The 25,860-nt window shown below is 51.6% G+C and overlaps 10 protein-coding genes across 10 annotated transcripts; 5 read left to right on the top strand and 5 right to left on the bottom strand.

The window, feature by feature from the left end:
- Positions 1-583: 583 nt before the first annotated feature.
- On the bottom strand, positions 584-2,047 carry PtrM4_125580 (uncharacterized protein; the record flags this gene model as incomplete). The annotated part of the gene is made up of 2 exons (XM_001939646.1): positions 584-1,355; positions 1,410-2,047. The coding sequence occupies 2 exons, from the start codon at positions 2,045-2,047 to the stop codon at positions 584-586; spliced, it is 1,410 nt and encodes a 469-aa protein (XP_001939681.1).
- Positions 2,048-3,073: 1,026 nt separating this feature from the next.
- Positions 3,074-3,847, bottom strand: PtrM4_125570 (uncharacterized protein; the record flags this gene model as incomplete). Its single annotated transcript, XM_001939645.2, has 1 exon — positions 3,074-3,847. The coding sequence occupies one exon, from the start codon at positions 3,845-3,847 to the stop codon at positions 3,074-3,076; it is 774 nt and encodes a 257-aa protein (XP_001939680.2).
- A 198-nt stretch (positions 3,848-4,045) lies between these two features.
- On the bottom strand, positions 4,046-4,321 carry PtrM4_125560 (uncharacterized protein; the record flags this gene model as incomplete). The annotated part of the gene is made up of 1 exon (XM_066108720.1): positions 4,046-4,321. One exon carries the CDS (start codon positions 4,319-4,321, stop codon positions 4,046-4,048), a length of 276 nt encoding a protein of 91 aa, XP_065960712.1.
- A 2,245-nt stretch (positions 4,322-6,566) lies between these two features.
- On the top strand, positions 6,567-8,423 carry PtrM4_125550 (TolA, Membrane protein involved in colicin uptake; the record flags this gene model as incomplete). Its single annotated transcript, XM_066108719.1, has 1 exon — positions 6,567-8,423. One exon carries the CDS (start codon positions 6,567-6,569, stop codon positions 8,421-8,423), a length of 1,857 nt encoding a protein of 618 aa, XP_065960711.1.
- Positions 8,424-10,127: 1,704 nt separating this feature from the next.
- On the top strand, positions 10,128-11,250 carry PtrM4_125540 (Cutinase multi-domain protein; the record flags this gene model as incomplete). The annotated part of the gene is made up of 2 exons (XM_001939644.2): positions 10,128-10,566; positions 10,622-11,250. The coding sequence occupies 2 exons, from the start codon at positions 10,128-10,130 to the stop codon at positions 11,248-11,250; spliced, it is 1,068 nt and encodes a 355-aa protein (XP_001939679.1).
- Positions 11,251-11,834: 584 nt separating this feature from the next.
- On the top strand, positions 11,835-12,921 carry PtrM4_125530 (mitochondrial metalloendopeptidase OMA1; the record flags this gene model as incomplete). The annotated part of the gene is made up of 2 exons (XM_066108718.1): positions 11,835-12,460; positions 12,516-12,921. 2 exons carry the CDS (start codon positions 11,835-11,837, stop codon positions 12,919-12,921), a joined length of 1,032 nt encoding a protein of 343 aa, XP_065960710.1.
- A 628-nt stretch (positions 12,922-13,549) lies between these two features.
- On the bottom strand, positions 13,550-15,174 carry PtrM4_125520 (TT-ORF1 domain containing protein; the record flags this gene model as incomplete). The annotated part of the gene is made up of 7 exons (XM_001939642.2): positions 13,550-14,069; positions 14,125-14,254; positions 14,310-14,493; positions 14,565-14,700; positions 14,756-14,796; positions 14,849-15,020; positions 15,074-15,174. 7 exons carry the CDS (start codon positions 15,172-15,174, stop codon positions 13,550-13,552), a joined length of 1,284 nt encoding a protein of 427 aa, XP_001939677.1.
- Positions 15,175-17,224: 2,050 nt separating this feature from the next.
- On the top strand, positions 17,225-20,008 carry PtrM4_125510 (Ehrlichia-rpt multi-domain protein; the record flags this gene model as incomplete). Its single annotated transcript, XM_001939641.2, has 2 exons — positions 17,225-17,459; positions 17,508-20,008. The coding sequence occupies 2 exons, from the start codon at positions 17,225-17,227 to the stop codon at positions 20,006-20,008; spliced, it is 2,736 nt and encodes a 911-aa protein (XP_001939676.1).
- Positions 20,009-20,877: 869 nt separating this feature from the next.
- PtrM4_125500 (KatG, Catalase (peroxidase I)) lies at positions 20,878-23,269 on the bottom strand (the record flags this gene model as incomplete). Its single annotated transcript, XM_001939640.2, has 3 exons — positions 20,878-22,421; positions 22,476-22,951; positions 23,007-23,269. 3 exons carry the CDS (start codon positions 23,267-23,269, stop codon positions 20,878-20,880), a joined length of 2,283 nt encoding a protein of 760 aa, XP_001939675.1.
- Positions 23,270-24,605: 1,336 nt separating this feature from the next.
- On the top strand, positions 24,606-25,820 carry PtrM4_125490 (AdhP, Zn-dependent alcohol dehydrogenase; the record flags this gene model as incomplete). The annotated part of the gene is made up of 3 exons (XM_001939639.2): positions 24,606-24,723; positions 24,779-24,975; positions 25,035-25,820. 3 exons carry the CDS (start codon positions 24,606-24,608, stop codon positions 25,818-25,820), a joined length of 1,101 nt encoding a protein of 366 aa, XP_001939674.1.
- Positions 25,821-25,860: the final 40 nt, after the last annotated feature.

Raw genomic sequence — 25,860 nt, 5'->3', positions numbered from 1 at the left:
AGACGCTGCTATAGGCATTTTCTGCTGCGCGGGTCGCAATGCTGCCCACCCAATACCACCCAACAACAGAAATGCGACAATAAAGAAGATAAAAAGACTAAGGCTAGAGAATCCGCAGGCTGACTTTGACTTGTCGATGTCTATCTTTCCGTTCGCAAAAGTATCCACTTGAACGAAGAAAAAGCTCTGTGATAGTAGCCAGTGTAGAACACCGCTAACCGTAATCAATGGCACTGCCCATCTATAAGGAAGCTGTAGAAAGTATGTGCTTCGTTGCTGGCCAACTGGGCGGGATACGCGTAGGCCTTTCCTGGAATCGGCGCAACTGTTCCACTCTTCGGCGCTTGCTAGGAAAGTACAAATATTGTTGAGGGCAAGGTAGCAAAAGGATAGAAGGATTTGTGGGGAGTTGGCTATCCAAGCGTTGAAAAGGATTCCGTGGTTGAACGGCATTGTGTCGTCAGAAGAGTTGCCCCAGGTGTGGAATTGGTAATAGTTAGCAAATGGAATGATGATATTGGCGCCAAAGACGCAGGATACCCTCAAAGTGTTAGCTGTAACAGGATAATAATGGGGAAAGCTCTTACATGATTGCTAACAAGAGCTGTCGATCCTCAGAAAGCGATGCAGAGTGTCGTAGCCGATCTGGCAGCCATGCTCCAAGCAGACGCTGCTGGAATCTTCCCTGATTCTGCGAATCTAAGTTCTTCGCTATTCGATATCCAAGCTGGAACAAATGTTCCTCTTTACCCAACATACATTTTCCAACAGTGCTGGAATCAGGACGCTCTAGGAATGATGCTGCCGCGTCGCCGAGGGTGACCAGGTACTCAGACTTGTCAGCTATGAGAACCCACAAAATGATGACCAACTTGGCGAAATTGAAGCATATGACTATGATCATGAAATCTTGACTAATTTGGATACGACTCTCCACGTTGGAGATGTTGGACAAGCCGTACGCAACGCGAGCATTGTAGGGCCAAGCCCCGCTGCTCTTGTTGTCCCTGAGAGCGTATCCAGCGAACATTGTGTAATTACTCCAGGGCATCGCTCCATTGGTGAAGTTTCTTATAGCTTCGTTGCTGCTATTCCGTATATTCAATGGCAAGTGATCAACATTCGACCCAGTTGTGACATTTTGAAATGGCTCGAAAGCCAGGCGGTCAATAACAAGGTAAAGATCATCGTATCCCGAAAGATATGGTGTGGCATAAATTTCCATCCATTGGTCGTTTGTGAGGTTCCGGACATTGTCGCGTGAACTGATCTTGGCCCAATCTTCAGATCCAATGCTAATAGCGTGGATATCGTATTGATTGGCCACCGTGATCTGGAATAAGGCAGCATTGTAACTAGAGCATATTAGCTGAGTTCGTGGTTCGACTTGTTAATGACTTTTTTCTTACAAGAGGTGAAGCGGTATCGAAGACAGTCCTAACATAAGGCTCAGGGCTATCCGGCCTCGAGGTAGGAAACGCAAATTTCGAACACTCAATAGTCCCACATCCAGCCACAGACCTTTAGCGTGTGCAACATCAATATCGGATCTCGTTGGCGAGGCCAACACTTGCATGGTATAGTTGCTAGCACCAAGCAATAGAGTGCTCAAAACATTAATGAGGAAATGAAAGAATGTGCTCCACCGTGAAATGGCAGTACTACTACCAGTCATGACGGTGATCACTTTGATAGTGTCCGATGTTTTATCATCTCTGATACCCGCGACAAGGACAGCTGTGATGTTGCAGCACAAGACAAAGGCCGTGGTGCAACTGCCAATCAATAGCCCCATGCGCCATCCGTAGAAGCGGCTTCGTCGTATCTTTTCGCGGATATTTGATCCAAGGCTGCCTAGCAAGGTCGAGATGTAGCCGAGTATGCGTTTAATGAATCGTCGGTAGTTCTTTTCATGCTGAGAGGAGGTGTGCGATACAGTGCTGGCAGCGGATTCGCGCCGCAATAGTGGAACAAATGCGTGTTTGGGAGGATTATCTAATGTTTCCAGTTCGATTATTTCAGGTTCTTGCAGAAGAGCTTCTCTCATACTTGTGTCTAGGTCACAGAATAAAGGAAGCCTTTGTGGCGAAGTCGAAGCCATAAAGAGGGCTGAAGAGTTGCGGAGATTGGCCTCAAACTTTGCAGTGAGAAAAAATTCGATTCAAATAAAAGGCTGCCTTATAAGGTCTCTGCATCAAGGTTGTGCGACCGTGGCTGTACAGCCATGCGGCTGAGCTCAGCTCGAAAAGCAACTTGAACAACCGGTTGATATTGATAACTACAAGACCTACGTCGGCTAACAATGCATGAAAAAGCGGTGATAGTAGGTGCGCTGCAGATTTTCATTAATTTTGCTAAATGTTCGAGAAGTCCATGGTTTCCCATAGTCAAACCAGTTCAACATGACTGCTATTTTGGTCAGCTCGAGCGTAGAAATCTAGCACCGTGGCCGGCCAATCAGGAAAACCTATCCCACCTTTTAGCGCCAAATTTTACAGTCATCTCATAATGTATTAGCCCCCAGCATTGAGCTTTGTGTGCCAGTCTCGTGTAGCAACTATGTATCGTAAGAAAATAACGGAGAACCTCAAGTAGTGAAAGCTGTGTCAATGTATAGAGTTCGATCATATGCTCCCTTCTAACATATGGCTATATTTGGATAACACAGTACATGCGAGGGACTGGAATGAAAGTGTGCTTTGCGACGTATCGTATAGTCATGACCTCAGAAGATCAGGATGCCGGTGTGTGACGTAGCGGAACAAAGACAAACCCAAAACGCTTCTGGAAGCGCTCAAGTTCCTGAGCGAGAGCAGTAGAATGCGGCCTGCTGATATCGAGGCTACCATTGGGAGGATGTTAATTGACGTAAGTTATGTTTGGAAAAATTCAGGCGCTCTGATGAATGGCGAAGCTCCCGAGTCTGTAGTTAGCGCATGAGCTTGCCCGAAAAAGGCTTGGTTACGGGAGTCCTCGGGCTTTCACAGCACGCACCTGCTCCGCAAGACGCGTTGAACACACGAAAAAATGCCTCTGGGACATTGAATTAGACTCTGTAGCTACGGCTCTACAACTAGGGGATCCGGAATAGATGCGCTTCTGTATTGAACACGAAGTCATCCAAACTAATGACGTCATGGTCACTGAAGATGAGGTAGAAGTACTTCAGCGTCTCAGCCAGCCAAAAGCTCTCCATACTGTCATCCTGCTCTGGCGGCGCATCCGTAACATTCCGAAGTGCAGCATTACCAAACTCTGTCCGTGTATAAGTCTCGATAGCCTGGAACATGTCCCACGCAATATCCTGATACTTGGCCTCGCCCGTCAGTCGAAACATGTAGAAGATTGATTCGACCGCCTCAGGTCGGAGGATGTATCGGCTGTCATGCACAGCGCTGAATGGAGACGAGCCGGGTATGAAGTCGCACGCCAACCTCGAGGGGCATGGGGTCATCGAGAAGACCTCCGGCATGATTCCGCTGGGCGCATTCTTGTACGTCCATGCACAGCCGTCTGAGATTTTTCGGCCTATCTCGATATGGGTTGCATTGTCAAAGAGTCGTCTGCCAAGTGCTAGCATTCTGCCAGCATAGCACACCAGATGCTGCCCTGTATCATCTCTCCGTCCGTCGGGCCCGTCGTGCTTGGCGCTTGCGATCAATATATCGGCCTGATCATGCACCATGGGTCTGAACAACGTATGGGCTATAGCGGTATCCATCGCGTATTTGTACATTTTGCGATACTGGGCGGCTGGGCCAGCGCTGTTAAGCAACTGATGCATCTTCGGTAGATATTCAAACGCGGAGTCGGCCATCGCACCCAGCCCAAAGAACTTATCGAACATCAAGTTCGGCGTCCTCATATCCACACTTATTGGCCACATTCCAGGAAGCTTCGTGGATCCTTGTTGTCGATCAAGTACGTCTGTGACCCGTGAGATGGCGTCGAAATAACGCATATCTCCAGTGATCTGGGAGAGACAAGTGAACTCAACACTAGCAGAGGCAGCCTCAGCTATCAGCACTGAGAGAGCTGGCAATTGTTATTCTTCATCTGCAGCCTTTCGTGTACTCCATCTAGAGACTGGCATCCGGTTAGGTGTATCGAACGAGGTATAGGCCATATCTGCGACTTCCACGGCTTTGTTCAGGAGTCGAGCGTCGTGACAACCGGAGACATCATATGCGCCTATGAAGCCTCCAAGGTAATGTATTATGATCTGGAACATGTTGATCTCGCTATCGCAGTTATCACTTGGCTTGAACTCGATCTCCAGGGCTGCATCAACAGCTTCAGCGAATTGGGCCTTCAGGTCCATGATCCAAAGTGTGTCCAAGCTATCGACAAGGGTGGCTCCCCAACCTCCGAATTGAGTATCCTTCGATCGACCCGAGGTGGGAGCAAGCTGGTCTTTTGTCCAAGCTCGTTCTCTGTACGATTTCCAGCATCTTTTGAAGGAGTCTTTCATAGCTTCTCGACGGATGTCAATCACATGTTTGTCTATCGTTCCTTGGCTGGGTTTGCGCTGAATGGGAGGTCGAGCCGTTGGCTTGCCCACAGGTAATTGTGCATAATGATCGATTGGGTGGTGACTGGGTATGGCCCTCCAGTTGAAGCAATTTTGTGTATTCGGAGTGAGGGCCGGATTGGGCGGGACTGTTGGGCATGCATGCGAGCTGCGCGTTTGCTCAGCTGATAGCTTTGACTGCTTTGTTGTCGATCGACGTGTTTGCTCATGATAATTGATCGGAAATAAAGCTGCCCTCGAGGGCCCGGAATCATTCGAGATTAGGGTCATTGTCCCAAGCAAAGACATGACAGCAATAAGTGCCAGAATCCATCTCCATTTCCTGGGAAACATGTTTGCTCTCAATTATCGAGGTGCGCTTTGTGAACCGAAGGGTTGAGGACAAAGGAAGAGAACATCTAGGCAGCAATGTCGTGTTAGAGCAGAACCATAACACGAAGCCTTGATGTGGCACCTACCGACTTCCATATTAGTGGGGGTGAGACAAACACGCTAGTACCGTGGCGCAATCCTTCACCCGAGCGGCTGGCAATTCCCACCTGGACACCGGAACGGAGAGTTTCGGCACGTATTATTGCGTATCACTGGCACAGAAAAAGTCAGTTGACGATACAAGCGACCAGCAAAAAGAATCACATAATACAACATGTGTTGAGTTCAAGATTAAAATAGAATTGGGGCAAGGCTGTGCCATATGCATCATCGCGGTTCAGTACATGCCAAGCTGTAGTGTAGCTCCACTCCCGTCCGCTAACGCTGTGCTTATTGGTTCAGGGTCTCTATCACAACATTTGTACAGTGCATTTACAATGCGCGCAAAACGAAAGATTCACTCTACGTACTACGAGCCACTCAATAATTGTCATGGGTTCTGTATGACTGAGCAAGGTCCAGATATGTAAGGAAGCTTCGTGACTTTAAGGGGGTGCTTCTACAGACAGTCCCCCGGACCGACACAGCACGGATTGATTGTTATAATAACTAAAAATGATACATCAATTCATTCTAGCTCTAATATATACGTTAATACCGCTGTTAGGAAGCTGTCAAACTCCACAAGATGGCTGGACCGCACCCGCACCCGCAACCCCCGATGGATCCACAAGCCTACAGAGCGGTTCTCCATTCACTATTCGCTGGAAATCAGACCCGCAAGACGCCTTTAGGATATACTGTACGTCATAAAATATCACGAAGCTTGATCTTTGGGTTACCAGCTTCGATAATGATACCTACAAGTTCAAACTGACTGGTAAGTAAGATCCCCCTGCATGTGTCTCGACAGTAACTAATCTGGCATGTGTCAAGGTAGCATCGATATCACTACGACTTTATCCTACGTCTGGGATGTAAACGTTCCTTCTGCTGCACTTGTAGCAAATGCCTATTGGGTTTTGCGCTTTACTCCCTATCTCGTCGAAGGGCACCACCCAGCGGAAGTGGCGGGAAGTACCCCAGAGCCAGCGGAACTGTGGCATGGGAATTATAGTTCATCTACCTGATCCTGATCGTAATTGCTGTTCATGCAATTATAAGCCCATGTTGTCGTGTGGCTGTGAGATTCTAAGTAATACGGACCGTATCACTCGTGCGGTGGCCGCATACCCGATGTCTCCGCGGAATCCCACGCGCTAAACCGCAGTTCTTTGGGCAGAATTTTCTTCACATGTCAGCCCTTTTGTTCACGACACGCGCGTTGTGGATGCAGATCCCACGACGCTAATGCAGGAACTGTTGAGAAAACGAAGTCCTCGTGGCACCAACGCGCTACTTGCTTTCTCTAGAACATCTCCACCTGCACGATACATTTCTGTCAAATAAATCCCCGCACCGCCACACCCCCTCTTCCCTTTTATGTATATGAATTTCTTGACAACGTGGGGAATTGCGAACCCCTTATCTCCGGACTCTGGCCAGCGCGGAGAGTCCGTGGGTAACGTGTCCGTGCACCTCATGCCCGGATTCATCTCATGCCCCGCCGAACACCGACGCGTGTCTCAATACTACAACTTTGACGCGCAATAACTCCACAACTATGGCTCCGATTGATGAAGCGATTGCAGATTTAGAATCGCGCGATCCAGGAGAGAAATTCACATTAAAAGAAGTTGCTGAAAAATGGGGGGTTAACCGCTCAACGCTAGGGCGAAGATGGAGGCGCGTGACAGGGCCTAGGAGCGATGGATACGCTCAGCAGCAAGCTATCGGCCCACAACAAGAGTTAGAGCTTGTACGATATATCACTAAGCTCACTAAGCAAGGCCTACCTCCTACAAGAGAGATGATCAGGAATTTCTCATCAGAAGTAGCCCATCAGCAGCTCAGCGAGAGCTGGGTTACTCGCTTCATTAACCGACACGAGATCTATCTTATCTCAAAGTGGACCACCGCCATGGATCGTACGCGCCACCTGGCTGATTCTGAGTCAAAGTATAGACTCTACTTCGAGCTGCTGCACCAGAAGATCACCGAATACCACCTAGAGGCTCGAGATATATACAATATGGATGAAAAGGGCTTCCTTATTGGTATGATAGGCAGGAGTAAGAGGATATTTAGCAGGCGTCAATGGGATAAGAAAGAGGTTCGAGCATCTCTCCAGGATGGATCACGCGAGTTTCTGACACTCCTGGCCTGCTGCTGCGCCGATGGGAGCTCGCTGCCTCCAGCCCTTATCTACGCAGCTAAAAATGGAGCCATACGATCGAGTTGGGTGGAGGATATTAAGGCAGGAGAACATGAGGTCTTTGTCTCATCATCTCTAACAGGCTGGTCAAACAATGACGTAGGCCTAGCTTGGCTAGAGCAGGTGTTTGATCGCTATACAAAGCAGCGATCAGGGAGATGGCGATTGCTCATCCTTGATGGCCATGGATCTCACCTCACGATGGAGTTTATCAAGTACTGCGATCGCCATAGGATCCTCCTCATGATCCTTCCTCCCCATTCGACTCATACGCTCCAGCCGCTCGATGTAGTGCTGTTCAAGCCACTCTCTCAAGCCTACTCCAACGAGCTCACTAACCATCTCTACAAGGCTCAAGGCCTCATTCCAATTAAGAAAGGAGACTTCTTCCCACTCTTCTGGAGAGCTTGGCAGGCCTCGTTTAAGCAATCAACTATATTAAAAGCGTTTGAAGCTACTGGTATATGGCCAATAGATCCCAACGTTATCCTTCGTAGATTTGCCAGCACGCCAGAAGCTGAGAGAAGCTCATCTTCAGGGCTCTCTGATCATGACTGGAGAAAGCTCGATCGGTTAGTACGAGCTGCTGTCAATGATAGCCATCAGTATGAGGCAAGAAAGCTGCGCTCAAGCGTTCACCATCTCTCTGTGCAGTATAAGCTTTTACAGCATGAGAACGAGGGCTTAAAGGAGGCTCTTCAACATAAAAAGAAGCATAAGAAGAAGGGCAAAGCTCTTGACCTTCAACAGCGCCAGGAGTATCACGGTGGCTCTGTCTTCTGGTCTCCTCGCAAGATACGCGAGGCTCGAGCTAGAGAAGTAGTACGGGAGCGAGATAAGATAGAGGAGAAACTCCAAAAAGCACAGGCCAAGAAGCAGCGTGAGGAGGTTCAACTGCAGCGTCAAGTTAAGCTCGAGGAGAAGCGTGTAGAGAGGCAGAGGCTCAAGGAGATAAGGGAGCTTGAGCGAGCTGAGAAAGCAGCTGAACGCGCGCGCAAAGTTGAAGCTCAACACCAGAAAAAAGCCACCCAACAAGCTCAACAACGCAAGCGTAAAGCCTCAAGAGCGCCCTCTTCTAAGAACAAGCGTCAAAAACGAGCGATGGAGGATAGAGCTCGCGATAGAGTTGCATCTCCTCCATCGCCTCCACCACCAAAGACCACATCACGTGGCCGCAACGTCAACCTCCCACAAAAATTCAGATAGTACAAGTTAATCGCAAGTATCTAATTACTGCAATGCTATGTTTTTATTAATATTAAGCTATTGTGTGGTGTTGTACAGCTTCAAATTTGAGATCGCTAAGATGGTGTTCGCGGGGCATGAGATGAATCCGGGCACAAGGTGCACGGACACGTTAATCCTAGCAGCTTGCGCTACTGCGAATCGGGCAAGAGATGATAAAGGGGCCCGGATAGCAATATCCACACATGTGTTTGGTGAGCCGGGGTTGGTTATGTAAGACAAGGGCCGGTTGACGATTCAGGGTCTGCGGCGTCTGAAGGATGTGAGTGGGCAAATTAGATGGAATTGTGGAAGGGCAGAGAGGACTGGGTTGGTTAGGTAGGTTGTAGTTTGTCACGGATGGGGAATGCTGTCCCGTGCAGCATTCGTTGTACTTGGTGCTCAAAGGATGAATCAAGCCGTAATTGCGTTGATATTATTTGTAGGATGATGTTCATGTCGTTCTCGCTCGGGTGTTGTTCCATGGGAGATTTTGTGCCGAATAGGTCGTATATCACTCAGACGAGTAGATGAGTACAAGCTAATGGAGGACGTGCTAGACCGGATCGTCGGATAAATGGACCCAGTGTGTACAGAGGGAAGGCGTTGAAAGGGAGGCGCACGAGCAGGTTCGAGTGCACAACGTTATGGCATGTCTTGATTGGGGTAAAGGCGACGCTTTTCAAAGGCATCGACCCGTGCGCTGAGGAATGCTGTCACTTCTTTCTAGACCATGGCGCGTTCGAAAATGCGCCCACTATTGCGGGACAAACGAGGCTTGAGTACGAAAGTAGAAGCCGGTTTATGAAATGGGTCGTAGGTAGAGGCTTACTGATGCAACTAGCAAACACAACTGGGCATAGTCATGGCATGAATTACAAGGCTGTTCCTTGCGCACACCATGACTGGTGGCCTTGTCGGATCACGAGGTCGTATATTTGCAAGCCATCCACTTAACATGAGATGAGCGAGTATTCAAACGTTCGCTACCGTTCGGCAGTCCAAGAATAACAAAAGTGTGACATCCGTATAAGCCGTAAGCTCGGAGCAAACAAGCTCCCGAAGTCCAGAAGGCGCTAGGCTTGAATGGTTTGGAGAGACCAGGTAGAACAGCCGCTACACGTCAAAGCAGCCTCGCAGGCCGCGCCCCCTAATACGATCTACAAAACCAACTCTTCCCGCCGTCTGCAAGCGGCTCCGGGGGTTTGTCATAAAAAAGCTTGATACCGTGCACGCGCACGGGGACATGGTTGCGATAGCACAGAGGGTGAACTCGGCACGGTCAAGCTTTTTATGACATGCCGTGTGGCTTCATCACCCAAATCAAGCCTCGGATATCAACTCAGTGGGGGCAAGGGTTCAGGTCGCTTATGCAAGGCACAGGAGTCAAGAGTGGCAATGGCGCCAACATCTCTCAGCCTAGCCACAGCACAAGCGCGCCCACGGCGCCTGGACGATCTTGATAGCCATGGGAACAAATACGATGCACAATTTCCTGCTCTCGTATCCTGGCAGCTTTTAAAGACGGTTCCCTCGTTCCCACCATGGCCACCCACAGGTTCCACAAACCCTTACGCTCTTTTTTGCTAATCGTTTTTCAAAGCCAACCACCTGTGGTCGCTACCTGAACGTTACACTCCTTTACAACTGTTTATATTACAAGCCATACCTAATTAATTAATCATCATGTCTCTCGTCCGCAAGACCCTCGCCATGGGCGCTTTCTCTGCCCTCGCGGCTGCCCAGGCCCCCAAGACCACGGCCGACTGCTTGGATGCTGTCATCTTCAACACTCGTGGCAACAACGCGCCTTACCATGACTGGCGTACCGCCCCTCTGCTTGATGCCGTTTGCGCCAAGCTGAATGCCGAGGGCAAGACATGCGACTACATTGACGTCGAGTTCGATGCTCCTCTTGGTGGCGACTACTGCGCCCAGGTTGCTCAAGGTGTTCGCAACGGTGTTGCCGAGCTCACTGCCTACAACAAGAAGTGCCCATGCACCCACATTATCATCAGCGGTTACTCCGAGGGTGCTCACATTTTGGGTGATATTCTTGCAGGACCTGGTGGCTGCAATTTCGTCTTCGAGGGTCTTGACAACACTACTCGCCCTGGTAACGCTAGTAAGTATATACAAGATATTGCCTATTTTGATTGTACCTGCTGACACTTTTCAAGTCGCTGCTGCTATGCTCTGGGGTGATGCCCTCCACGTCGCCGGCCAGCCCTACAACGTGCTTGACGGTGCCAACAAGCAGAAGAGCCCCCGTAACCCTACCGAGCTCGCCCGTCTCAACCGCTACTCCAATGTTCTCCGCTCATGGTGCGATGCTAAGGACCCAGTCTGCGCCGGTGGTAACGATGGTACCGCTCATTCCACCTACTTCATGAAGTACAGCGACTCTGCTGCCGACTGGGTAATGGGGAAGATCCACTCAGCCGCTCCTCTCTGCCCCACCAGCAGCTCGTCGGCTATGGCTTCCTCCACCGCTTCCTCCTCTGCTGCTTCCTCCGCTGCTGCTTCATCCGCTGCTTCATCCGTTGCTGCTAGCTCGTCTGCTACTGCTACCTCCGCTGCTGGCTCTAAGGCTTCCGCCGCCGCTGCTAGCTCTGGTGCCAGCTCTGGTGCCAGCAAGCCCACTGCCGCCGCCTCCTCTTCCGGCGCTCCTACCGCTACCAAGACCGGATCTGCTCCCCCTGCCGAATCTACTTGCGCCAAGGCCAACTTCCCGGCCCCTATCCCATACGAGGAGAAGTGCGTCCAGGTTGTTACCATCAAGTATGTACAGGCCAAGAAGCCTATGTAAATTGGAGAAAGCGTTTTGGGCGCTTGATTTGGAAGGGGGTTTCTGCCGCGAGGATATCTTGACTAATTACATATTCTTTCCCGGAATCGAAAATGGCTTGAAACTTCTTTGACGCTTGCTTTCGCTTCGTGATGCAAAAGTGCTTGGTATGATGTTGTGGCGTCCGGCTTGATTTTCCCTCACTGTCGTATGAGTTTTGAGACGACGTCGTCTCCTGAACCTCTGGTGCGCACCCAACTTGAAAACTCAATGAAACATGTCGATTTGAAGCAGACACGAGAGTTCTTGGCAAGTAGGGCAATTCTCACCTACCAGTCATGTCGGCGTGGTTCTTGCGGAAAAAAAGTTGATTGTGCAAAGACGTAGGGATAAAGTCATGTTGAGGTGGTACGATGGTGATTTGCAAAATCTTGGCTTTCCCGCGGACTTCACATGTACGTCACACCTTCAGGCACCAACAAACGTACAATCCCACGACTCGTTTCAAAGAAAGTGAGGCGATGAACCTTTGATCGCCCTACAATTGTAGACTTAGTGGGGTGGTGTTTGATATACTCAAATCCAAACCCCCACCACGCGACGCCATGTATCGAATCCGACCGCGATTCTCCGCCTTCCAATCACCCTTCCTGGCCCCGCGCTCGATCACCCCAAGTCTTCGCAACCATGCGCAAATCCGCTGCTATAATCGCATTGGCGGTCGTGGGCCCCAATACAAACGCTTCTCTGCGTCCAATAGCAGCTATACTGATCTCCTGTACCGTTGGGCCGCAAGCCCAACCTTTTATCGCGACGTGGGCATCATAACAGCCGGCTCAGCCGGCATCTACCTATACAACCTCGAAGAAGTGCCTGTGTCTGGTCGCCGCCGCTTCAACATTATTCCGCCTTCTCTTGAGGCCAAACTCTCGGAATCAACAGTGGCGCAGATCAAGGAAGAGTACAAGGGCCGTATACTACCAGAGAACGACTACCGGGTGCAGCAGGTGAGGCGCGTACTGGAGCGACTACTGCCGTTTGCCGAGGGCGAGGGAGTACGCAATGTGAACTGGGAAGTCAATGTGATTGATTCTCCCGAGCAGAATGCGTTCGTGACGAGCGGGGGTAAGGTATTCGTTTTCACGGGCATACTACCAATGTGCAAGACGGAAGACGAGATTGCCGCAGTCTTAGGACACGAGATCGCGCACGTAGTTGCGAGGCATACGGCGTATGTTACACCCTATGCAGTCAGTCAGCTCACACAATCAGAAAGGCTAACACAGACACACAAGAGAATCATTAACCTTCGCCCCCTTCATCCTCCTCGGCTGCCTCGTCCTCGCCGCATACGACGTCTCCATGTCCACGAGCTCCGCCGCCTTCAACTTCTTCCTGCAAATGCCCGCGTCGCGCAAACACGAAGCAGAAGCCGACTACATCGGCCTGCTGATGATGGCACAAGGCTGCTACAACCCCGAAGCCGCCGCGAGCTTCTGGGCGCGCATGGAGAAACAAGGCGGTCAGCCACCAGAACTACTCTCCACGCACCCGAGCCACCACAACCGCGAGGCCAAAATAAAGGAGTGGCTACCCAAAGCGCAGGAAAAGGCAGAGGCAAGCGATTGTCACTTCTCAGCACAATATGCGACACACTTCCGCTCTGCGTTTGATACCCTCGGCCGATGGTGAATGAAGACATGGTGCAAGCCGGAAAGTTGGCCTTGAAACTCGGTTCACATAAACACACACATACCATACACATGTACAACACAGCTGCTGCCTTGCGATACCGCCGGCACCGCCGCCTTGGGGACCAGTGTGCCGGTGAAACTATGCATTGCCTTGGCTTCATGGCAAGTAAGTAAACCGACCAAACCGACCAGTCGGATTGGTAATCGGAATATTCAACCAGGATTCTCCTCTTATATATAAGTACATAACCCTAAATCCTGGCAACCCACATCGCTTATTCTACCACATTCGGGACTTTTGTGAAACTACAGCTTACTGTACTCTACTGCTTCCCCTTTACGCTTACACAATCAACATACAGGCATGTGGCATTGTGCGGCAATTAGATTGCATAATTGTGGGTTTTCTTGACGTCAAGCCAAGCTTCTCTGGATTAATATTAATGGTATATGTATATGGTATGATCTTGTGTGCCGGTATGTATGTATATACATATGGTACAAACGGACAAAAAAAAGATAAATCGCTCTCGTCGGGGGAAATGTTATGTGGTTAGTCATGACATGATGATGTACAGAGTCGCAAAAGATCGCACAAATCGCAAACGCAAGTTACAAGATAAGAGTCATGTTATTCTATACTCGACTAGCTTTGGCCGCCCTGTCGCAGCAAGTGTCTTGACTTCAATCTGCCTTGCAGCGCCCAAACTGGACCTGTTGGAGCAGTCTTCCTCTGCAATGTCAGAGAGGCCATTGTCGTAGTAGACACTTTTTCTAGGAAGCCCTCCCGCGCCCTCCTCTTCGTCACGTCCTCCTGTTGACATGTCGTCGGAATCCGTGCTGGAGCGTGTTTCGCGCTCGCTCACGTTGATGGCGTAGCCCTTTTCTACGTCGACTTCTTTGCCAATGGCGATGGTGGTCCAGTCTTCTTTTTCGATTATGCTGTCGTCGTCGCTGTCGCTGTCGATGTCCTTGCGCCAGCTCTTGTCGTAGCCGGGGAGGGTAGGGATTTTGGATGGGGTGGATGGGCGGTTGTCCTTGGAGAAGAAGACGTGCTTGAAGAGAGGGGAGAGGCAAGGGAGTGATGCGGCAACGATGCCAATGTCGACTTCGAGTTGAGACCAAACGGGTACCCAGGCCCAGCCCCTGCGATGGTTGTTAGTAAATTGGTTTCAGGGAGGGCATGTGCGTGAGGACATACCAGCTAAAGTCTAGTTCTTGCCATGAGCTTCCTGCTCTGCGAGGTCCGTCGGCCATGAGGATTTCGCAGAGGCGCATTGTGCTGGAGATGACTGGGATGACGCCAACAGAAAGAATGAGCGCAAGAGCAGCTGTTGGATATTAGTCTTTGTTGACTTGGTTGTTTGCATCTTCGAGTAGACTTACTGCGCTGCCTCTTGTTGAACTTGAGCAATCGGAGCAATGGAAGCGGGAAAATGAGCAAGATGACATCAGTAATGACGTTAATTGCACCTGATGCAATCATGAACAGGGCAACGTTGAGACAGCCGTCGGGCTGGGCTAGCACGTCCCAGACCCGACCGAATGGTGTGCAGATGACGAATTGAGTCTAGACGCAAAAACATGGTGGATCAGCTATTGCCACAAAAGGTAATTTTAGAAAGGGGGATTTCAACTTACGATGAAGATGGAAATGCTGAATGCTGTGATGAAGCCGGCCAATACCCATATCGTGTGTGTTTGTACAATCCAGGGTAGTCCTTGTGCGCCAGATGTGATGCGGTAGTACAAGGCCAAGATGCTCATTTTGACGGCCCTATAGTATTTGTGTTAGTGACTCGTGTATTACAAGAGTAGAAGGGATGACATACCAGTTTGCGACAAAATAGATGAGCATGTTGCACCATGAGTACTGCGCAATAGTTAGGATGGTGGTGCATTGGTCATGGTTCGTCAAAGCCTACTTTGAGCATGTTGTTCATTTGATCAACAATCAACTCGGATGCATGCCGACCAGTACCCTGGTCGATTTGAAGCAGAATAGTTACAGTTTGGGCAGCTCCGAGAGTGACGGCGATGGCGATGAAAAGATCATCGATGCCAAACTTTCTGACGATATAGCCACGTGTGAAGCAACTAGTGAGGGTTAACGTTAGTTGTGACATCTGACAGACACTTGATTGACGTACCGAAGAGCTACAAACGCTACAGCGACGGTGTACATGGCTAAGCTGACTCGGCCGAGTACTGGGCCTTGGTCATTCTCTGGTTGAAATAAAATGTGCTCCATTGTGCCAGCAGGCGTGAAGTCTGAGATAGTAAGTTCCGTCATGTAGTAGTCGAGGAGTTGTTGTGCAAGTGTTGAAGAGTTGACATGAGGGTATGGGGTTTTATCAAACAGCAACACAAGGTTTCAAACGACCGACAAAAGATGATGGGAAAAAAAGAGAGAGATTTCAGACGACAGTCACTAAGCGAGTCGACCAGACGGGAGCTACACATATCTAATACAGCCCTAAGGAGAACGGGTTACGACACTGACAGTGCGACCGGGTGCGTGGGTGTTGCAAAACAATCGGCGGCATGATAGACACGGCGTTGGTTGAAACCATAGTATGCTTTCTGGAAGCACGTCAAACCAGGCCGAGAGAGACACGCGGCCTGTGCTCTGGCAGCCAGAGCGTGATGCTATCGGATGGGATGGTGTGACGGGGCCCGTCGCATCGCACCTCTCGAAACCCTACTTTTGACCCCGATGCCGGATTTTTCACGTGTCGCAGGAGCAAAGTCGGAAGCCGGAGGCATATCGGAACGCATGGCCTCAGGCCGACGAGGCTGGACAGAGATCAAGTGGTGTGGGTGTTTGGGGAACGTGGGTGTGGCATCCCGGGCTGTGTGGCTGCCGCGTGCATGAGCATGCACATGGGCTGTCTCGACGAAGTTTGACAGCAGAGTGCTGAGGAGCCAAGATGCCTGCGGTGGACCTGGATTTTTCGTGGTTTAGGCAGGGAAGGCGAGCTTATCGTCTAAGCCGGTGCGCTATCTAGGCTATCTAGCCTGGGTTGGAGCCGCACTAGGGCCGAGCAGTGGGCAAACGGTTGATGCGTCGCGCATAGATGCAATCGCAACTGCCAACTGTGCAATATTACATTCGGCCTATAACTCACCGGCGCGTATGCGTTGCAAACAGGTTGGCCTTGCACGCTCAGGCAACGAGGCGGACGGGCGCTGATGACGTTGGCGTTTGGTCAGTTGTTAGTGTTAGCAAGGAGAAGAGGGTGTGCATGCATTGCTTTGCCTGGAGAAGGTGGGGTGCTTGGCAAGCCAAAAAGAATCACGTGGCTGCTCCTTCGGGTGCAACCCAGAGGAAAACAAACGTCACGTGTTAGTTGCTTTCTTCGGCCAAAGCAAGCCTCAGAGATCAGCCCAAAGCAAATCGACGAGGCTGGAGAGGCTCTGCCATGTCTATATTTGACAAGGACGGGGTCGCATCTCATAGCATGTGACAAGCAAGGTCAAGTGCGGAGGATCGCTGCGGATCGCTGCGGAGCCTACCTGATTGGGCCTACGGGTGGCTGTTAAGGCCGATGTGAGGGCCGATTATCTAGACGTCGCACTCACGTCACCTGCAAAGGAAGCGAAATTCCAATTCCAATTCCAATCATCCCATCTCCCCGGCGGCCATGAGCAAGTCGGCAGCTGTGTCCGGGCTGCACGACACGCCGAACTGAAGGAACCGCCGCATCCACGGCGCCGGACCCAAAGTAGTTGGTAGTCTCGAGCTTATCCAAGCCTCCGCACATGCGCCTTCCATGTTGCCCAACAAAACAGGGAAGTCGCAACCAAGCACTCGAAGCGCTCTGGCAGGCTCAACACTTCCCAAGTTACTCCTGGGTGACATGAAATACTTGACACGCTAGTATGACAACGGCGCCAGACACGCATATCAGGAAACTGCCACCTCGGATGAGTATACTGCGGCTACCTCCACCTGCGTGCAACTGGCACTGCCAATAATCCTCACATCACCCCACTACCCGGTAAGCTTCCCCCCTCTACTGACTCTCACAACCCCTCCGCTGTACTACTCTTACTCCTATAACCTGCTGCCCCTCGCCTGCATGAACCTTTCCCCTCGTACATAGCGTGGACGGGCTCTGCGTCCAGCTAGCATACCGCCATCTTCACCAACTGACTATTTAACCCTGCCCGCAGACGCTACCCTCGCCCAACAACTGCCGCGGTTGAACCGGCACGCAAACCCCGACCCTCTGGCCTTGCACTCCCTCTTATCCCACACCTTCCTAGCCCCGCTCTTCTCCTCGCCCGCAAACACCACCATGGTCAACAATGCGACCATCACATTCACCCAGCCGGGCGTAAAGCCCCCGGTATACGTCACGAGCTCGCTCAGTGGCTGGGCCCCGCTTGAGATGGATGTTGTTGGTGACGAAAAGACGCCCGAAGGTGATATTGTTTTTCGGAAGCATTTCAGCCAAACGAGCAAGGGAAGCCACCAGTACAAGATCCGCATCGGCGAAGACCACTGGGTGCTAGACGAGTCAAAAGAGACTGGTATGCCGCTCAAGCCACGTTATCGCTTTGTGTACTGACACTACATAGCTACCGACGACCAAGGTATCCGCAACAACGTTGTCCACGCACAACCACTCAGTCATGCCTCCCCTTCGACCGCAACACCAGATGCCACGACCGTGCCCGAAGCGACCTCGGAAAAGCCGACCCCGGTAGTGTCGTCTGAACTACAAGAGAAGCCTGCCCATGACCGAAAAGACAGCATGGAAGAGGTCCAGTTACATATCCCAACGGAGCACGCAGCCGATGCCCAACCTAGCGCCGAACAAGTAAAGGTGGATTCGCCAGTCGACTCTGAGACCCCCAAGACATCTGATGTCCCTCTTGTTGTCGAAAAAGTGGACGATAAACCTGCACATGAGGAAGAAAATGTTGAGGCTCATAAGACACCTGATGTTCCCGTTGTGGAAAAGATGGACCATGAACCCGCACACGAAGATGACTCTGAACCTCACAAGATGCCAGATGTCTCCCCCGTAGTCGAAAACGTGGACCATCAACCTACACACGGAGATGCCTCTGAACCTCACAAAACGCCCGAAGCTCCTCCCGCTGTGGAAAAGACCCATGATGAACCTGCACACGAAGGTGAGTCGGACTTTCACAAGACGCCGGATGTCCCTGTCGTAGTCGTCGAAAAGGTGGAAGACGAGTCCGCACATGGAGATGCCTCTGAGACTTCCAAGACACCTGATGTCCCTCTCGTAGTCGAAGACGTGGACAATGAGTCTGCACATGGAGATGCCTCTGAGACTTCCAAGACGCCCGAGGTTCCTCTCGTTGCCGAAAAGGTGGAAGACGAGCCTGCACACACAGATGCCCCCGAGACTTCCAAGACGCCCGAGGTTCCTCTCGTTGTTGTCGAAAAAGTGGACGACAAGCCTGCACACGGGGATGACTTTGGTGAAGACGCCACGACTGCCCAAAAGGTCGCTCATGATCTCAGGGCTTCGGACCCAGCCCCGGGTAAACTCACTATCTCACCCGAGTTCCAACATATCGAGCCTGGTACCGATGAAGATCAAGCAGCGCCGCTATTCCGCCATGAGTCCATTCAGGCCGATGAACCACCATTGTCGCCTGTAATGGATACCATAGACGAGGAATCCACACAATCATCGGCAGATCATACCAGTTCAGGAGACGCCATGGATACACCTTCTGAGCAAGAAGAGGAGACCAGCGAACTGGATCTTGCACCATTGCTCAGTCACGAGACTGGTTTGAGAGGCCAGAACGAACTACTAGACACTCCACTACTTCCCCATGAGACAAGCGAAGACTTCGTCGGTAAGGTCGACCACGCCCCCATTCCAGAGCAGGCTGTTGAAAACGGCGGCAATGCGACTGATCCTGAAGGAGAGGACGAGCTTGACAGGTATCCACTGCTATCCCATGAAAGTGGTTTCTCGGATTATAAGGGAAGCCTGGTAACTACCGAGTACGAAGACTTTGAGGACGAGGAACCTGAGCACTATATGCCGTTTGATGAAGATCGTGACGACGATGGCGATGCGCCTCTCCTCCCCCATGAACGCGAGTCAGCCGTTGCCAGTGATGCTGGCTCGACCTTTTCCCAGGATGAGGTTCCCTTGTCCCTGGAGAGTCAGCCAAGCTTTGGGTATGAGAGCGACAGAACAAACGAGGTCTTCAATGGATCTGGACGACAAAATATCTTTAGATCGCGAACGAACAGCAGCAAGCTTCCCCACAGACTCCCGCAGTCGGATGCTGAAGATGAGAATCTGAACGACCCTTCCTTGGAGCGCTTCCCAACCAACCGCGATCAAATCTTCGAGCGGGTTGCGTCCATTGGCCTCCATCTGCCCGAGGACGAAGCGATGCACGACCACCCCCCACAATCGCCACAACCATCTGTCCTGTCTCAGGCATGTTCTTCTGTCGATCTTGTTCCGGTAAAATCGTACACATCGTTGGCTTCTGTACCGGAGGCCGATGATAGCGATGAAGACGGTGACAATGGTAATGCAGATGAGCACAGATATGAATTCGAGGCACTGTCGTCCCCAGTATACATAAGCCAGAAACGCATACGCATGGAAAAACCGTCGGACTTTGCGCGCGACCCGAATGCCACGCCGATTATAGAGGAAGGCAAGCAGCTCGAGCAACCTGCTGATCTTGGTGAAGCAGAAAGCGTCGATAAGCATGACGGTGCAAACGACGTCTCACGAGCATCAAACGCCCTGCACGATGCTATCTCCAAGGTTGAGGCCAAAACGACCGCCAAGGAGACTCAACCTGTTGCTGAGGTCGATTCAGAGCTCCGCCAGCGTAGAGTGCCTGCTACACAATCACCAAAACCATCGAACGATTCATCCCCCGCTCCTTCCCCTACCAAGCCCACTGCCGAAGGCAAGGTCGCTAAAGCAGTTTCGGCATCAGCCCTTGCCCAGCAACCCGAGAACCGCAACGACAGTTTGTTTGTCTACATCTTCGGTGCCGTGTTTGGCCGTCTCGGTCGCTTCCTGACTGCCTGTATGGGCGACCGGAAACGAGCTAGGTGAGAAGAACAACCATTCCCTTCATCCAAGGAAGCGCTTCCTTTCGAGTATGTAGCTTACCTAGTTGCACACACACGTTCACACATATTTTCCTTGTTGTTTCACACGTGGAGACGAATCAATGCTGATATGAGACGTGCAGTGCTTCGGTAGTTGTCCTAGGTACCACGGCTGTTGCGACTTACTACTACCTTGGTGCAACTTCATAAAGTGGGGGGTGTGTTGGTATGGACTTTAGCATGGGTATTTCTTTGGGGGAAAGGGCGCAAAGGCGTTGACATGGTGTATGATATTATGATGGACTAGGGAAAGAGAGCATAGCGTATAATGGCTTTGGCAAGTACTGCATGGACATTAATGACATGGACGACAACCTAGTTTAGCATACAAGGCATTCTCCTCTTGTTTTGGTGGTGTGCAGTGTGTGTGCAGTGTGTGTGCAATGTGTTTGGTGATGTTGGATGTGGTGTTGTGGATAGATACGGTCAAGGCTTGGCATTCTTTTGACACTTGCGCCCGCTAACTTATCATTTCAAAGAATCAAAGCAAAAAATCACATCTCACATGGACATGGCACAATCTCCAAATTTTACATATTTCATTTTTTGTAGTTTGAGTGATTTATTCCCCTTGATCTGCATATTCCTACACAGCCTACTTGACTACCTAGGTATCTCTCCTCCCATGGGGCCATCTCCTACGCTATGCACTTGTGTTTTTTTTTTCGTGTGCTACGTCACGCAGAGGCTCCCTACTAAAGAAACAATTATGTCAGTAGAGTGTACACAACCGTCTCATCATGCTACGCTCGCCGCAAAAGATGACAGACAAGACACGCAAGGATCGGGGGCTTTTAAACAAAAAGCTTACGTCTAGAGACGAGGCTTGTTTGCCCCGCGCGATTGTGCACTCACCGACTTGTTCTTGATGTCGAACCGGTCATTGTTCATAATCTTCTCCCACCCTGCCACAAAGTCCTTGACAAACTTGTCCGTGTTGTCGGCCTGGGCGTATGTCTCGGCAACCGCACGTAGTTCAGGGTGGTGACCAAATACTAGGTCGTGGCGGGTAGCTGTCCACTTCTTCTGGCCGGACTTGCGGTCGAAACCCTCGTAGAGCTCCTTGCTAGAGTCGGCCGCCTTCCACTCGAGGTTGTTATCGAGGAGGTTGACGAAGAAGTCGTTGGTGAGTTGACCGGGGCGCTTGGTGAAGACGCCGTGAGATGAGCCGTCCCAGTTGGCGTTCAGCGCACGCATACCACCAGTGAGGACAACCATCTCGGGTGCTGTGAGGCGGAGAAGGTGGGCCTTGTCAACGTCAAGCTGCTCAGTACGGACACGGTCGGTTCCCTTGCCGTAGTTGCGGAAACCGTCGGTTACAGGCTCAAGGTGCTCGAAAGACTTGGCATCAGTCTGCTCCTGTGTGGCGTCGGTGCGGCCAGGTGTGAAGGGAACTTGTACACCGGCGGCCTTTTCAACAGCAGCGGTACCGGCAAGTACAATCAAGTCGGCGAGGGAAACCTTCTTGCTGCCGCTGTTGAACTTGGACTGAACACCCTCAAGAGCCTTGAGGACCTCAGCGAGCTCCTTGGGGTTGTTGACCTCCCAGTCCTTTTGAGGAGCGAGGCGGATGCGGGCGCCGTTAGCACCTCCACGCTTGTCGCTACCACGGAACGAAGCTGCCGAAGCCCAAGCAGTGCGGATAAGCTTGGCGGGCTCAACGCCAGCGTCGAGAACCTGCTTCTTCAGCGTCGCAATATCGGACTCGCCGATGAGCTCGCCTTCTGGCTGAGGAACGGGGTCTTCCCAGATAAGGACCTCCTTGGGAACCTCGGGACCGAGCCACCTGGAGCGAGGACCCATATCACGGTGGAGAAGCTTGAACCATGCACGAACAAAAGTGTCGTGGAGCTCCTGGGGGTGCTCCAACCAGCGACGAGTGATCTTCTCGTAGGCAGGGTCCATACGCATAGCCAGATCAGTGGTCAACATTCTTGGCTTGTGCTTCTTGTTCTGGTCGTACGCATCAGGGATAATGTGCTCGTCGGTCTTGGCAACCCATTGGTTGGCACCAGCAGGGCTCTTCTCCAGCTCCCACTCAAACTTGTAGAGGTACTCGAGGTACTTGTTGCTCCACTTGGTGGGTGTGCCGGTCCAGGTGACCTCAAGTCCACTGGTGATGGTGTCTGGGCCGTTGCCACGACCGTGCTTGTTCATCCAGCCAAATCCTTGTGTTGCGAGGTCCTCGGAGTTGGGGTCTGGGCCGGTGTTCTCAGAGGGAGCAGCACCGTGGGTCTTTCCGAAAGAGTGGCCACCGATGATGAGGGCAGCGGTTTCCGCGTCGTTCATAGCCATGCGGCCAAAGGTTGTTCTGATGTCGTGAGCGGCGGCAACTGGGTCGGGTATACCTTCGGGACCTGGAAGCGTGGGTTAGTAACGGTTGGTTGACTTGAATGCTCAGAAGTACTGACCTTCGGGGTTCACGTAGATGAGACCCATGTGTGCGGCAGCTAATGGCTGTTCGAGGTTCCTCGATGTGTGGGGTTCGCTCTTGTCAGTCTTGTGCTGGTCGCCGTCCATGATGCCCTCGCCCTTGACACCCTTTGCACCATCAGCGTAGCGGACATCGCTGCCCAACCACTCAGTCTCACCACCCCAGTAGACCGACTCGTCGGACTGGAAGGTGTCGGCACGGCCACCGGCGAAACCGAAAGTCGGACAGCCCATGGATTCAAGGGCGACATTGCCGGTGAGGAGCATAAGGTCGGCCCATGAGATCTTGTTGCCGTACTTTTGCTTGATGGGCCAGAGGAGGCGGCGAGCCTTGTCGAGGGAGACGTTGTCGGGCCAGGCGTTGAGGGGAGCAAAGCGCTGCTGTCCATCACCGCCACCACCACGACCGTCGGTAACACGGTAGGTTCCAGCAGAGTGCCATGCCATTCGGATGCTGGGCGCGAGTTAGATACGGTACATGGCCAATGCTAACCAAGTATGGGACATACAAGAGACCACCGTAATGACCAAAGTCAGCAGGCCACCAGTCCTGCGAGTCGGTCATCAAGGCATTGAGGTCCTTCTTCAAGGCATCGTAGTCGAGCTTCTTGAACTCTTCGACATAGTTGAAGTCGGGGCCGAGAGGGTTCTGTCTGGGGTCGTGCTGGCGGAGAATGTTTGTCCTGAGCTCATTGGGCCACCAGTCGGTGTTCCTGGTACCACTGCCGGCGACGTTGGGTACCTTCTTCACTGGGCACTCGCCTTGGGACATGATGAATGATGGAGTTGTGTAATGTGTGCGAGGTTGCTTGTAAAAACAAACTGCAGTGGAGGCAGTGGGAAACCAAGGAGCTTCTCAGGATATATAAGCGGCGGGGCATTCATAAGCAAGCTACTTCTGGCCAGCACTGGCACCGTACTGGCTTGCCCCTCCCGCAATCGACGGCGACGGCGGTGCGACGGTGGCTCCGCATCTCTTAGCTCCATCCTGCCTAGCATCACCGCACCTTTGACCCCACCATAGCTATCCGCCCAAGTACTGGAGTAGACATCTATTACAATGGCAAGACTCTCACGTCTCACGTAAGCGCCTCTTCACACTCTACCGTTTTGTGCTTCCAAATTCCACTACATGTGTCGCCGCCATGCGCAATTGCACTCACGGGCATTGTAGCAGGTGGGCCTCTAAAGACCCCGCCCTCGGACCCGCATCATCGACCTGAGTAACACCAAGCTTCTGATTCGCCAACGCGACATCACGTGATGTAGAATTAACACCGAGGCAACCACCAACACATGGCGGAAACCCGCGGCTTCAAGCGATGGACATGCCCAGACACCGACTTTGAATAAGCGTGCAGCAATCGACTACGACACCTCAGCAGTGGCGTTAGAACATGCCATGTCTCGTCATCGCCACGGTGGCATGCCTAGGTACAAACCTTAGACGCCTGAGAAGATACTGCCTGTTTCAGTCTGGTCAGGATATCTCCGGTCCTAGGCGGTACGCTAGGAAGAAAAACTGCTTGAAGCATGAAGATGTCGCATATTGATGAGCCGTATGCCAGGCGACGCGGCCATCGCGGACCGTACTTGCAAAGCTGCAATACATAATACTTGCCTGCGATGGAATACTCTGGAAGCTGGCCGGGCTTTGTTGACCTTTAAGAGTTCTGTCCCGAAATGCCCCACTCGCAGTTCCCCGCATGGCGTCTAGGATTCCCCTCAGGGATGGGAAAAGGACCGGAAGGCTAGCCTTGATAGGTATACAGGCGTTGCTCCAACATCCGTTACTTGTCTACAGTAAACGGTAGATATATGCGTACATATCGATACACAAATCGTGGCGGGCCTCCACATCCTCTCCAAATGCCAATGTCGACTCAAAGTACACTACCGAGGTGGTATAGCTACCAAGGTCCGTCTCGTAGGCGGCAAGGCTTACCTAGTAACTAAGCCATCCTTCAGAAAGAGGGGTAGATGTGGATAGGGTGGATCATTAGCTGCCCACTCCTCGCGTTTATGAATTGATCCTTTTCTCGTATTCTTGAACTGTAGTCATTGCCGGTTCCCTCGCCTTCTTTGAACTATACACCTACTCTACCAAAATGGCAGACACTAAAGTCCAGACCTTCGACATCCCCAAGACATGTAAAGGGGGTGTTGTTGTGAACGAAGGCCCAGACTTTCATGTTGAGGTGCAAGACCTCCCAGTGCCCGAGTGTGGTAAGTTGCCATGCTTTTCAAGTGCAGCTATAGTGTTTCTGACGAGACTTGAAAGGACCCACGGATGTTCTTATCAAGCTTAATGCGACTGGCATATGCCACTCAGATCTTCACTTTATGCTCAACGACTGGGCGATGCCGAAGATGTCAGATCTTGGCACAAGATGCGCTGGACACGAAGGCGCAGGCGTCATTGTCAAAGTCGGAGAGCATGTCAAGACTCTGAAGCCTGGTATGCGGGCTGGATATAAGGTAAGAATGGCTTTCGCATTGGGAAAGACAACAGAAATTTTGATGCTAACATTCATTAGCCTGTGCAGGATACTTGTGGGGCTTGTGAGAGTTGTCGCGACGGTAATGAATGTTACTGCCAAAAAGCCGTCATTACCGGACTCATGGTTGACGGCTCGTACAAGCAATACGTCCTCTCGCCCGAGCGATACACGACCTTGATTCCAGACGGCGTGAGCGACTTTGTTGCAGGACCCATCATGTGCTCTGCTGCTACGATATACACTTCACTCAAAGAATCCGGACTACGACCCGGTGACTGGGCCGTTTTTCCTGGTGCTGGAGGTGGTGTTGGACTTCAAGGAGTCCAATTGGCCTCGGCCATGGGTCTCCGCCCTGTAGCCATTGATACTGGGGCTGAGAAGGAAAAGCTGTGCATGGAAGTAGGACGCGCGGAGCACTTCATCGACTTTAAGAAAGTCGAGAATGTGGCCGAGGAAGTAATACGGACGTGTGGTGGGATTGGCGCGCATGGTGTCTTTGTCACTGCTGTGCAGTCGTACCCGTCTTCGATATCATATCTGGGCAAACGAGTTGGTGGAAAGGTCATGTGCGTCGGGCTGCCGCCGGCCGGTACTCAGCATATCGATGTTGACCCTAACCAAATGTGCTTCTTCAAGCAGAGCGTACACGGCACGCTTGTGAGCAGCATGGCAGATGTGGATAAGACGCTTGATTTCGCGCGCCGCGGACTTCTCCGACCAATCTACACGGTCTACCCTATGAGCCAGTTTAATGAAGCGGTGCAGAAGCTGAAGCGTGGGGAGATTGCTGGTAGGGCTGTAGTCGATTTCAACCAGGAGTAGATGAGATAGCAATGTAAAATCGTTATCAATGAGAATTAGT

Source organism: Pyrenophora tritici-repentis, chromosome 7 (assembly GCF_003171515.1).
Source record: "Pyrenophora tritici-repentis strain M4 chromosome 7, whole genome shotgun sequence".
Taxonomy (NCBI): domain Eukaryota; kingdom Fungi; phylum Ascomycota; class Dothideomycetes; order Pleosporales; family Pleosporaceae; genus Pyrenophora; species Pyrenophora tritici-repentis.
The sequence above is the reverse complement of the archived record's forward strand: the minus strand, read 5'-3'. Positions and strand labels throughout refer to the sequence as shown.